The sequence below is a fragment of the Anomalospiza imberbis genome, chromosome 2 (genome assembly GCF_031753505.1).
Source record: "Anomalospiza imberbis isolate Cuckoo-Finch-1a 21T00152 chromosome 2, ASM3175350v1, whole genome shotgun sequence".
Taxonomy (NCBI): Eukaryota; Metazoa; Chordata; class Aves; order Passeriformes; family Viduidae; genus Anomalospiza; species Anomalospiza imberbis.
Genome location: NC_089682.1, coordinates 73,947,828 through 73,959,981, shown reverse-complemented (window position 1 = coordinate 73,959,981; position 12,154 = coordinate 73,947,828). Strand labels below are relative to the sequence as shown.

The following is a 12,154-nucleotide window of genomic DNA, read 5'->3' as shown; positions in this document are numbered from 1 at the left end:
ATTTCCAGGGGTGGAACATCCACAACTTCTCTGGCCAACCTGTGCCAGTGTTTCACCACCCTCAAAGTAAAGAATTTCTTCTTAATATCCAATCTGAACTTATTCCCTTTCATTTTAAAGCCATTCGCCTTTCATCCTATCATTAGATTATGTTTGATAGTGTTTGGTTTCTGTTCCAAGAAACATAATATTCCAAGGAATCTTTCCCCTATTCCTATTTTTCTTTTGACAGTTTGTTTTTGGAATATGGCCTGTTCTTCTTGTGGAGCCACCCAAGAACCTTTGACTGAGCCCTGGGCAGCCACACGCGATCACCTGGCCTGGCTGAATAAAGCATTTCAACAGTTACTCTGGCTGAAGTGTCAAAATTATGGATCAATCCAAGTACCATTGCTATTAAAGGACTTCTCTGTGCTACGAGGCCAGTCGGCCAGAACAGAGCAAAGAGCTGGCACACTAGGGAAATAGCACTTAGTACAGCTTTATTCTAAGTTGTTAAAACAAAGATTAAGACACAAGGATTTTATGTATATATTGTATAGCTGATGATATCGAGGTAATATTTCGTGCTGGTCACAAAAAAACTAACCATTTTTGAAGTGGATTGCATACGTTTTTTCATTCAGTTTTTGTTCTTTCTGTGGTCTAAACTAATATTAGTAACTAATATTAGTAACTAATATTAGAATGACAAAACTAGGCCATTGATGGCCAAGCTAAGCATCTGTGTGGCCTATAGTGAACTGAATGCTTAACCCAAACTACTTTAACCTTGCACTTTTATACAATTAATGAAGTATGTAATGGTTGATTTAGGCCTTTATTCTACCTTGCTTTTCCACAGCCTCCTTTGCAATTTATATTTTAAGCAAAATGGTTGGGATACCTGTGCCATTTAGCTCATTTAGTACCAAGTGTCCATTTTCTCTTTAGTCCAACTGAGAGGTTCATCATGGAGGATGTTCCAAAGTGTGACCAGCAGAAGACACTGAAATGGTGAAGCTTTATAGGTGTTCCTATTTGTGTCTAGGTCAATTCCTAATTTTTTTTGACCAGTGATTCATCGCAAAACTGTGGAATTACTGTAGAAACATAAGAAACACTCTTTTTAATTTTTTTTTGTAATTGTTATTTACATACCTAACTTTTCTATCCCTTTCTTTAACTTTCCATTTCCCATTCATACTACAGATTGACAGACACCTTAGATGTGCTCTAGTTCAGCTTTGAATTCATCTTTCTCTTACTTTACAAGTCTTAAATATTGGTGTGACTTTCAGAAGCATCTTCTTATTCAGAAACTTTGAAGGAGGAGTAAAGAACAAGACTGAGGCTGAGGATATCCTCAGATACAAGGGGCAGTGCTTTGCTTTCTTTTAATCTATCATGTGCTTGGTCTGTGAGAAAGCTGATCACCTTTTAAAACCAGACTTAGGGAATTAATGAGGAGACACACCCTGTTTTCTGCAATTTTTATCTACGCAGCTGATGAAAGTTAATAAGTAAATTTAAAGAAAACATTAAACTAACAGTTTTTCAAAATATACCTCATATGTAGGCTGTGGTTTTGATGCTCTTGATTTTGGGGCAACAAACAGAGTCTCTGTGCCTACTTGCTGCCATTCTATGCAATTTTTGTCTGCTTTTGATGCTCTGAGGGATTTATCCTTCTTGCCATGAAGAAAAAAAGGGAAACGCTCAAACTGATCCAAAATCCCACTTTGTACTGATTTACAACATGCTCACAGCAGCAAAGCATGGTAATGTAGCTGTAAAGCTGTCTCCCAGGTCTCAGAGTCCTGACTATTGAACAATCAGTGCTGGCTAAAATCGTCTCCTCCCTTTTCACTGTTTGCAGTTTCTCTGCATCTTTCACATCCGTCAGTAACTGATGTGAACCTCCATATAAAAATTTGGCCTCTGTTATGTGACAACCTTGGACCCTTGAGATGAAATAACCCCAAACTGCATTGGAAAAAGATACTTAACCTTGAGTGAGTTCAGTGAGGTTTAAGCATGTGCTGATAGCAGTGCTTTTCAACCTGTACACCCCTATAAAGACACCTGAAGGGTAATTTTAGAACAGCTTTGGTATCAGGAGGCTCCAGTTCCATAGACAAGGTCAGCATCTGTGCTGGGAAATTTGAGTGCTCTTCAGACTGATAGAAGTAAGCAGAACTAGCACAGAGTTAGGAAAAAGCTGTTATGGATCAGTGTCTTTAATTATCCAGAAGACATATTTTTGGTAAAGAGATTTGAGAACTGTTTCAAAAATGTAGCTTGAAAATAAGTGCCTGCCTGTTCATCTCCAGGCTTTCTCAAGCATTTTTCTGCACACTGTATCCCATTTTCTTATTTAGTATGTTTACCTGTGTTCATAAGTTAGGGAAGGAGTCTCATAAGAGAAACAGTGCAGCAGCAAGACATATCAACAGTCACTTGTGACATCTGCTAGGTATGATACTATTTTTATGGAAATGGAAAAAACCTTTCTTTTAGTGGTCTTAGTTTTGTTACTGAAGGATCTGGGGGCTCTGTTTAGTTAATTGATTGCAAGAACCAGAGTGTCTTGAAAAGCCACTTTCTTATTGATCAGGCATCTCTACAATGGTGTATTTAAAAGAAATTAGTTGATTCTTCTACACATTTGCAACTAGGAAGTCTATGATGGGGGTGTTTCAGATCTTGTTGGATTTGTCAGGATTTTAAAAAAATGGAAAAGCTCATATTTTAATTTTATAGTGCTGTTAGTTTTTCATTTATGTATTGTTTGTTGTTGATGTTTTTTTTTCTTAAAAAATGAAAATTGGCTTCTTCCTACATTCCAAATGAGCAAAAACACTTCTACCACCCTGCCAGCAGCCTTTCTTTCAACAGGCTATATTAGACCCTGAGGAATGTAATTCACCTGTGTATCCTTCTTAGCATAAATAATCTAAAATCATGGGTGCTTTGGTTTGACTGCCTTACTGATCTTGTGAGTGATATTGAAAATGGCAAGCCAGTTTTAACTATATGTCACTGAAATTCAGAAATTCAGACTGCCTTTTCTAGTGCCTGGAAAGACATACATTCTTACTCCTGTAATGTGTTAAATGTCTGTTAATTGCTTTTTATTTATATTGCCTGTATGACAATGTTGATTTTTTTTCCTGCAGACCTTAGAGCAGTATATCACAAACTTTTCCTGCACTACATCTTAGCAAGTCACATGTCATCCTTTTTTTTTTTTTTTAATACGATTCAGACAGCAGCTACTTTAAAGAGAATTCTGGAATTCGCTTTAAAGAGAATTCTGGAAGTAGCTGTCATTTGATATGAATTCTACAGGATGTGTTGGACAGACTTGATAACAATGAACTCTTCTATTCCTTAACATCTATGAAGAACCAGCAAATCTGCCACCATACAACCATCAATTTGACACAGATGAGCAGTAAGTAGCTCTGCACTCCATGAGCTGAAAAATTCTTTCTTGGAAATAAGAGGAAAAACTTCAAAATTACTCTCATAGTACAGATCAAACCCCTACCTTATTCTGGGAATTTAGATATTTTAGATACAGCTCAAGATATGCATTCTCCAGTAAGGAGGAATCTCATCCATGTTTCAGCATCCCTCCATGCTGTTGGATAGCAGTATTAGTTATCTCCAGACTTCATCTTAATACTTTTCTGTTAGCACAGGGCTGCTGTGCTGCCCATGGGTGTTTAAAAACTCCCCCCAGTCAGAGCTGGAATATGCAGTGTTACCACTTGCCAGTCTACCTCTGTCATGTATTGTACCATACCTGTGCCCTCAATTACATTTGCCTGAATGTGTGCACATCAGAGCAGCCTGACTTAGACCGTGCAGCCCCTGGGGGTGGGAACAGTGTTGTATTGATTTGTGGCTGACTCTGTTCACTGCCTGTAAACATTCTCACTTGTTTGGTGTCTGTCACTTACAGCTTGTGCTCATCTGCCCTCTTCTTTGTGTAAGTCTGGCTGCTATAGAGAGAGATTCGAGTAGGAGGACTTCAATTCAGACAGGTGTAGTGAAATCTTTTGGGAGGGATATAGTAGAAAATATTGCTCTATAATTAGTTTTAATTCTCTTTTAATTCTGTTCTGTGCTGTCTTGCTTGGCTAAAGCTGAATTGTATGATTTGAAATGCAGTTGATTCTTTTCGCAATCATGGATTTGCTTCTAAAACCTCATTTCAAGCAGCTGAATGTCTTTTTCATCAAACACTTCCACATGAATCTCAGCAACAGAAAATCCTCCTAATACTACCAGTGTTTCTCAAAGTCACTATCACCTTGTTTAATCTGCATTCAAAAATTTCAGTAATACTGTTTTTTGAAACCTGTTTCTCTCTGTGGATATATTACAGCGTTTTAATAGCAGGTGGTGAAACAATTCAGTACAGAAGAACTGTAACAGAGCAGCAATGCTGTTTTCTTTAGTAGACATCAAAATTCAGGAACACACATCCATTTTGGGGGATTGTGTGCCCTGTAATTTAGATTAACATATTCAGGTAACTTTCAGTTTACTTTAAACCCCATCTGCACTTTTTAAGTGGGCAGTGGGAGTCTTTTACTGCAAAGTGCTGTTTGACTGTGAGACTTAACCATGAAGAGGGATAAATGATGGAGTCTTTATTACACGAGCAGAGCAAAGAAGGAGATTATGAAATCTTACATGAAAAGAGAATAACAAACGATTAAGCACAGAATCCCATAGTATTACGTCAACCACCCTCCTGGTATCTGCACTTTAGATACTTGAATGTTTTCCTATTTATGCATTTAACTTTCCATGGTGACTACTGCTCTCTTCACCACAGAAGTGATGTAGTTTCTGTTACATTCAGTTCATTGTAGATTACTTAGAGGCTGTTTAAGAGGATGGAACATGACACATGTTTTGAAATGTTTTATACATGAATGAATGCATTTCTGACCTATCTGGAATGTCTTTTGCCAGCTTTGTTTGAGAGTCTGTAACTTAAAGACAGAGAACATTCTATGTAACTATTAAAATTGGGTTTGGGTTTCTTTGTTCGGTTTCTCACGCACAACTGCCTACCACTGCCAAGTGCCTGATCTCATTGTTACAAGGCTTTTCTGAGAGCTGGGACTATGTTTTCTTCTGAAAGTCTTTGGTAGGTGAGGGTCAATATTTTTAAAAAATACTCCTTCTGCAGGAATCCCAGTGCTATTTTTAGTGGCTTTCCTGTTAGTTATCCAATACATGTCTGCCTCTGACTCAAACTTGAGCCTGGCTACCCACCTTCCTGATGCCATTGCATCTTTCCAGGCTTTGAAAGCTGGGTGAGGGATTTAGCCATACAGGAGGTGTTTATTTCGGGTTGTGTAGTTCAGTGACAGGCAGTGTGAAGGCACAGCAGCAAGCACTTTATATGGAGCCCCCTTATTGGAGTTCACAGCCAGATGCTCTAAACAGGACTGGGGACAGGTGGATTCGTATGTACAGTTTGAGAGGCAGGTTTAATGCCTGAACCTCTTACTTTACTGCAGAGCTCTCCCATTTTACTTCTTGAAAATTTTTAGGTTTGACTAAGTATGTAGTTGTAGATTTAAGAAGAACCAAGTTCAGAGTTAATGGGAGACCCTAAAACAGTGCCTGCAATTTTGGTTTTTTTGCACATATATCACACAAATTGATAAGAGCAGATTAAGATTTTTTAAAATGCAAAGATAAAGGCTCTTTTGCTTATTTGTCCACAGGAATAGCTATAAGCACAATCTTAGATTCCTTCTTCTGTCCCCAAAGCTCTGGAACATATATATGTTTCTCCAAAGACAGTGCTGAATAAAATGGCTCATAGCAAGTTATGTACCAAAATGTTTTCCATATTAAAGGTGTGGAAGAACTTTGTTTGTGTATCCTATTGTTCCCTGGATTTTGGAAGAGAGGGTTTCAAGCACCATAAGCAGTAGTTACTCCTTAGACTGAACAGAAACCAATTTTTCTCTTGATTTTCCAAATTGATGTTGACTGTTTCATGTTGATTGTTGATCTCAGCGTAATGCACAGATGATGTTATAGTCTGATCAAACACCATCTGTCCACCTGGAGTGGACATGAAATCTGCTGTTCATTACCTGACCAAACTTTTTAACATAGACGCTGAGTTCTAACTTGTGGGTTTCTCTTCCTGAAATTCAGTTCATTGTTGCAGATAGATAATTACACTGTGACAGATGAGTAGCAGTTGACTTGTAGAACCCAGCTACACTGAGAAATGTTTGTTGACAATTTTGACACACCGAACTGACTCTTCCTACCAAATCAGCTGGTAACCAACATTAGGCTTATATGTATCAGCATATCTTGTTTTCCAAAGCACAGTAGCTTTGAAATATTTAATATGTTTCATTTGTTATTCATGCAGCAGTCAAGCACTAATTTGTGTCTTTATAGTACAAACTATTAAAGAATTTTGTTTTAAATATAACATTTCCCAGGTGGTTCTTGGCATCTGTGTTGCACAGGGCTTGTTGGTTCATCTGGATGCTGTTCAGTAGATGGGTGGTTGTACATCTTGGCCAGTGGTGTGCAAGTAGAACAGCAGGATTTGTGTGTCCTGTGTGGATGGGGAAGCTGCCTGCCTGCAGCCAAGAGCCTCCATGGCAGAAGAGGTCCCCAGTCTTTCTGCCTTGTGCTGGGCCCTTTGAGCACTGGGCCTTGCTTGGGGGTGTAGTGTTGGCTGTAAACACTGCAGGACCATCTTCCCTTCAAAGGCCTTCCTCAGCACACACCAGTTAGAAGGGACTGCAGGGTAGGAGAGGAAAAGGCAGGAGTCAGGTGAACATGCAGGCAGCCCAGAGCGTGCAATTTGCACAGCCTTTGCTTCAGCCTTTTCCCATTCCTTTCAGTGAGAGAGGAGGATAATCACTGCAGGGCAGAACCTTTCCAAGCAGGAATTGCGGACAACTAGGCACTAACCCAGCCAGTCTCATCACACCCCTGCAGCCAGTCTGGTAATGACCATAAGGTGTTTTCCCCACTTCTGGCTACTCTCCAGGTGCTCAGAGACCCCATTTTCTCCTGTTTATCTCTCTTGAATAGTATGTCTGCAGGGACAACCTGAAGTTAACTATTCAGGAGCCAAGACACAGGGCAGCAAACCTCAGAGCCAGTGGTGTAAATGGCTGGGGCAAGCTGTGCCATCTCCCCTCAGTGGTGCTGCATACAGAGGCACATCCAGACTCTGCAGACAAGCATTGCCAGAACTCTGAGGCTGGGTGAAATCCAGCTTTGCATACTGAGCTTGTGGCTGGTCTAGAGCTGAGTAATACTTTGAAATTTTCCTGGGGATAAAAACACTGTGGTTCTCTCAAAGCCCTCCTCCCAAACAGAAAATTGAATTTTGAGCTTGGTGAGCTCCCTTTCAAGACTGCCAATTTACTTGCAGCTTTATTAATTTCTCTCTTTCCCCCCACTTCAACTCCCCCCTTGGTTTTTGTTTGTGGGTTTTTTGTTGTTGTTGTTGTTGTTGTTGTTGTTTTGGGGTTTTTTTTTTGGTTGGTTGTTTTTTTTTTTTATTCAGCCTGTTCAGAGGCTAAAAGTGAAGGTCTATACTTGCACCACTTAAATCCCAGTGGCTCTAATCATAGATTTGGCTGTTTATGGTGCTGTATGGAGAGAGTTGCTGCCAGTTAGCAGAGGAGCTGACTATCCAGCCTGGATATTTGTTCCTAAGTTCATGGAGATGGACAAGACAATGGAGTCACTAATGAAGCTGTGATGGGTCTGTCTCTTCTGTGGGTCACTTCTGAGGGGTTCTCTGATGGGTCCCTATGGAGACATGGACCATGGTTGTGCTGGCATGGGAGAGGATCAACAGAAGCAGGACAAGGACAAATGTCTGGATTCAAACTTGGTCACCCAAGAGGAGATAATGTGATGAGCTCAAGAAGAGGTCCCTTGCACCCTCAGCAGGAACAGAGCTGGGATGATGTCCTCATTCACCTTTTGTATGTGAGGGACACATACAACTCTGTATTTGCCAAGACAGAACTAATGTTGTGTGAAGCACTCTGTGCAATGGATAAAACATCCCAACCTACAAGCAGAAACTTTGTGGATTTACTTCAGACCTATTTTGCAATCACTATGGTTAATTTAGTATCCTGGCTCCTAAACTCCTTTCCAAGGTGAGTCACTCCCAAGCTGGATATCTCACCTTGCTCACATGCAACACCCAAGGCTCTCAGTGCATGACACTTTCCAGCTGCTACAGCAATACAAATAGCTACTAAAAACATCCAACCTCATTAATCACCTTCACTCAGACTGACTTTATAATGGATGCAAGAGGCACACACCAACTTAATGAAATTAGCAGTGATTAGTGGCCCTGACACACATGTAGAGCGAACACGGGGACCAGCTGGAGTGTGTGCAGGTCCTGTGGACCTTGTGCCCATGGCACAGCACCCAGCAATGCCTTGGGACATCGAGGGTGCTGATCATCTCTCATCCTGGAGATCAGGTAGGTGAATGCTAATCAACAGCAGCTCGCATGATCCCACAGAAATGGAATTAAGCAAGTTACTCTGCTGATGTCAAACCCCTAATATTTATAGGCTGGCCGAGTATCAGAGCTGCAGTGATTTATGTGGATGTCTAACCTCAGCACTGCTTTTTCCTCATAGCTGGTGTGTTGACTCAGTGCCGAACAGCAGAACGGAGTACATTTGTTAAAATATTGCAGTATTGTAGAAGCCTGGGGACAAATCCAACTTCTCAGGTAGGAGAAGTGATGAACAGAACAACCAGATCCCCTCTGCAGCCAGGCAAACCTGTCCAGGCACTTGTGAGTCATTGCTTCACAGGGTTTTATTGCTTAACAGGGTTTTGTTAATTTAGAGTCCTCTGAGGGTTCATTTGTTTTGAGGTTTTTTTCTTCTATTTGTTTGGGATTTTTTTCTTTAATCATCTCATTTTTAACATCCCACCTCAGCTGAAATGAAAGCAAGATTAAGTGCTAGTTACAAAATTAAAAACAAGAATGAATGTGCAAGCCACAGCATGAAAACAGAACTGCTACAGAAGGGATATTTTTATACAGGTTATCTGAAAAGCAAACAAACTCCAGCTGTTTTCTTGCTGCTGACATTAATTAAAGCAGGAGGGCTGATTAACGCTGTGGACTTGTTTCTGCTGAAAATCTTTCTGCCATATCCCCCTGGATTTGACAGTTCACTATCAATTTGCTTTGCAACCGAGGCACTCATGCACATCCCTCCAGAGTGGTTGTGGCTCTTCAGTAACGCCCAGGACATCTGATACTAAGTGGCTTTGTCCATATGCTCACATCATGTGGTGGTTGTGTTCAGGGTGGAGTAAAAAGCCTTTTTCCCATGCCATGAGCTGTGTTACATCCCAGCAGATCCCTTCCTCTCCAGTAAGCATCACAGGGCACATCAGCAACCCCTTGTCCAGTTTGTACAACCGTGAGAGCAACAACCCCAGGTCAAACTCATGATGATCAGGCTTTAGGGGAAATCAATGTTTAAACATATTAAGAGCAGAACCTAAATCAAAATAAACCCCTGGCCGTTTTTGCCTTAATTAGGTTCAACAGTGCTAAATACAGTACTGGAGGCAATTACCTCCAGCAAGGGTGGTGATTTTTATCTGGAGTGGAAACATCATCATGTTGGAAGGCTGGAGGTAAAGAACATCTCTTTACAACCTCTGATAGCAAATGAAACCCTGGTGTTATTCTGCCTGAATCCATGCCCAGCTTGGCTGTCTCTTCTTAGAGAGTCATAGTTTCATTGTATATATATATATACTGTCTGATAATATCAGAGATAGCGGCTTGAGGCTTCAAGATCGTGAAGCTTGAAGTTGGAAGTCAGCAAATTAGAGAGGGCAGAAGGAGTCTCATTTTATTCATTAAGGTGTGACAGTAGTTTTTAGCCTCATACATGGGTCCTGGAAAAGAATATATATCTCTATGAGCTGTGAAGATATGGTTCATGTCAATATGAAGACTAAAACTCTACTGCTCTTGCACTAAAGGATTTTTTTTTCCCTTGGCTTGGCTAATGAGAAGTGACTGATTCCTGCAATCACTTGCACTCACCCAGATATGAGGCTGTGGGACCTCTGCTGACAGAGACCTCAAGCTGACAGCATTAATCTGTGGGTATGACTGGAGCAATGCCTCTTCAGTTAAGGCACCCAGAGGAAGGGACAAGCCCTGTGTCCCTGGCTGAAGTGTCTCACTGGTTAACTCACCCCCAGATCAAAACTGGCACACAGCCACGCTGTGGCAGTGGCAGCGTACCAAAGGCACAGGAGTCTTTGTGCCTGGGACTTACCCTGTTTCCCCCTGGGGGAATGAGATGAGCCAGTGAGGGCTGACACTATGCTCCATCCCTACAGCTGCCATGCCCTAGCACAGCTCAGCCTCTTTGAACCCTCTGGTGACAGGGATCCTATAGCATCCCCTGCCTGCCCACTCTGAAGCTAGACTTGGAAAGTGTTCCCCAACAGCTCAATTAGATACAAGCCTTGTCCCTCCTTTGGGCTTTTTCCTTGTAAGAAGCTGAATGTGAAGGGGAATTTCATCTTCCTTTTTTCTTTAAATTATTGATGTCACTGAACTGGTTGTTTTATTGGTTTAGAATATTTTTCCAGTCTTCAGAGTTGAAATAGAAACTTTTGAAACATTTTTCCTTTGTATCTTTTTGGCTTTATTGTTTCCTTTTTGGCAAAGACATCTAACAATGAAAAGACATTCCACTGGCTGTGTGTATCATCAGCCATTAAAACACCATATGCAAAGATGAAGTAATCTGGGTGCTTTGAGATGGATTTATATCCCTGGGCAGTAAGATTTCCCAGCCTCATACACAGTGATTGGTCTTTCTTTGCTATATGATTATTGCTGGGTCTGCTTTTTCTCTCTTTTTCTCTTTTAAAATACAAGGATGTGCATATGAGACAGTGCCATCCCCAGAGAAATCTTTGAGCAAGATCAGGGGCTCTCAAATAATGCAACACATGGGTCAGGCATCCCAAACTCCTCCCACAGACTCCATGCCACAGAAATTATTTCCTTCCACAGCACAGACTACCTGAGATCCAGTCTAAGCACTATGGCAAGTCCTGAGCATTTAGGTTGCAAACACTTGACCAGGTGAAACAAGAGGCTCCACTGAGAATTAAAGGTAAAGCTAATAATTTTGTCTCTGCTTTTCCTCACCAAATGATTCACACAATTTTTTGCTAGTTAACACAACTGGAAAGTAAGTAAAATGACTTGAGTTACTGAAAAATAAGGAGGACTTCAGATTGTAAGGGGGACTGCTGGCTGCTATCTCCAACTGCTAGCCTGTATATTAATTATTTTCCTGCTGATTCAGAGGGAAGATAGCCAAGCTGTGAATCAGACCTACCTCTTCTTGCAATACCCATCATTTCCCTAGATCTCCTCTCCAAATCCCAGCCAGGTCTGGCAGCGCTTTGTTAATGACATCAGTAATTGCAGCACGAGCCATACAGATGCAGAGTCAGGAGAGAATTGGAGTAACTCTGCTTCTTCCACATTGCAAGGAAAATGCTAACTGTGAGCTGGACATAATTTTCTCCAGAAGATGGATTGATTTTTTTTTTTTTTTTTTTTTTTTTTTTTTGCAGGATCAGAGGGTTCTTTGCCATGATTTCTTTGCCATTGCATCTGACAGACTGTGCAACACTGACTCCTTAAAAAAAAAAAAACACTGAGAATCCAAAACACAAAAAAAGCCTAAATTCCCAGCTCCTGACCACTGCCTAGCAGCCAAGACATGCCTCCTTGTGTGAGTGAAAGTAGATATGACACAGATTTAATGAGGCAACCGCTTCTTGGCAGCACCACAGCCAAGAGCTCTGTGCTCTTCTCAGAAACAATATTGTTATTCATTTACTTGACTAATGCAGTTGTGTTGTGCAAAAAACTGGGAGAAAGCTATTTGGAGGGCCAAGTAAATAAGGTTTGAAAAAGAACCTCATAGCTAAATCATCAGGGTTTGCTGAAGTTTAGCCAGGTCTTGGACATATCATAAATTTTGGAGGTTGTGGAGAAGCATTTCTGGGAAACCCCTCTGAAAACTTAGGGGGCCTTGTCGCCATGTCTGCAATGCCT

At 41.0% G+C, this 12,154-nt stretch overlaps 1 protein-coding gene across 2 annotated transcripts in view; it reads left to right on the top strand.

Moving 5' to 3' along the window:
• The window catches only part of ACER3 (alkaline ceramidase 3), a 50,313-nt gene extending 49,965 nt beyond the window's left edge, over window positions 1-348 (top strand). For both annotated transcript variants that reach the window (XM_068181749.1, XM_068181750.1), the window contains exon 11: window positions 233-348. In XM_068181749.1, coding sequence (XP_068037850.1) covers window positions 233-286 — 54 coding nt within the window. In that variant the 3' untranslated portion in view covers window positions 287-348. The remainder of the gene's footprint in view (window positions 1-232) is intronic.
• Window positions 349-12,154: the final 11,806 nt, after the last annotated feature.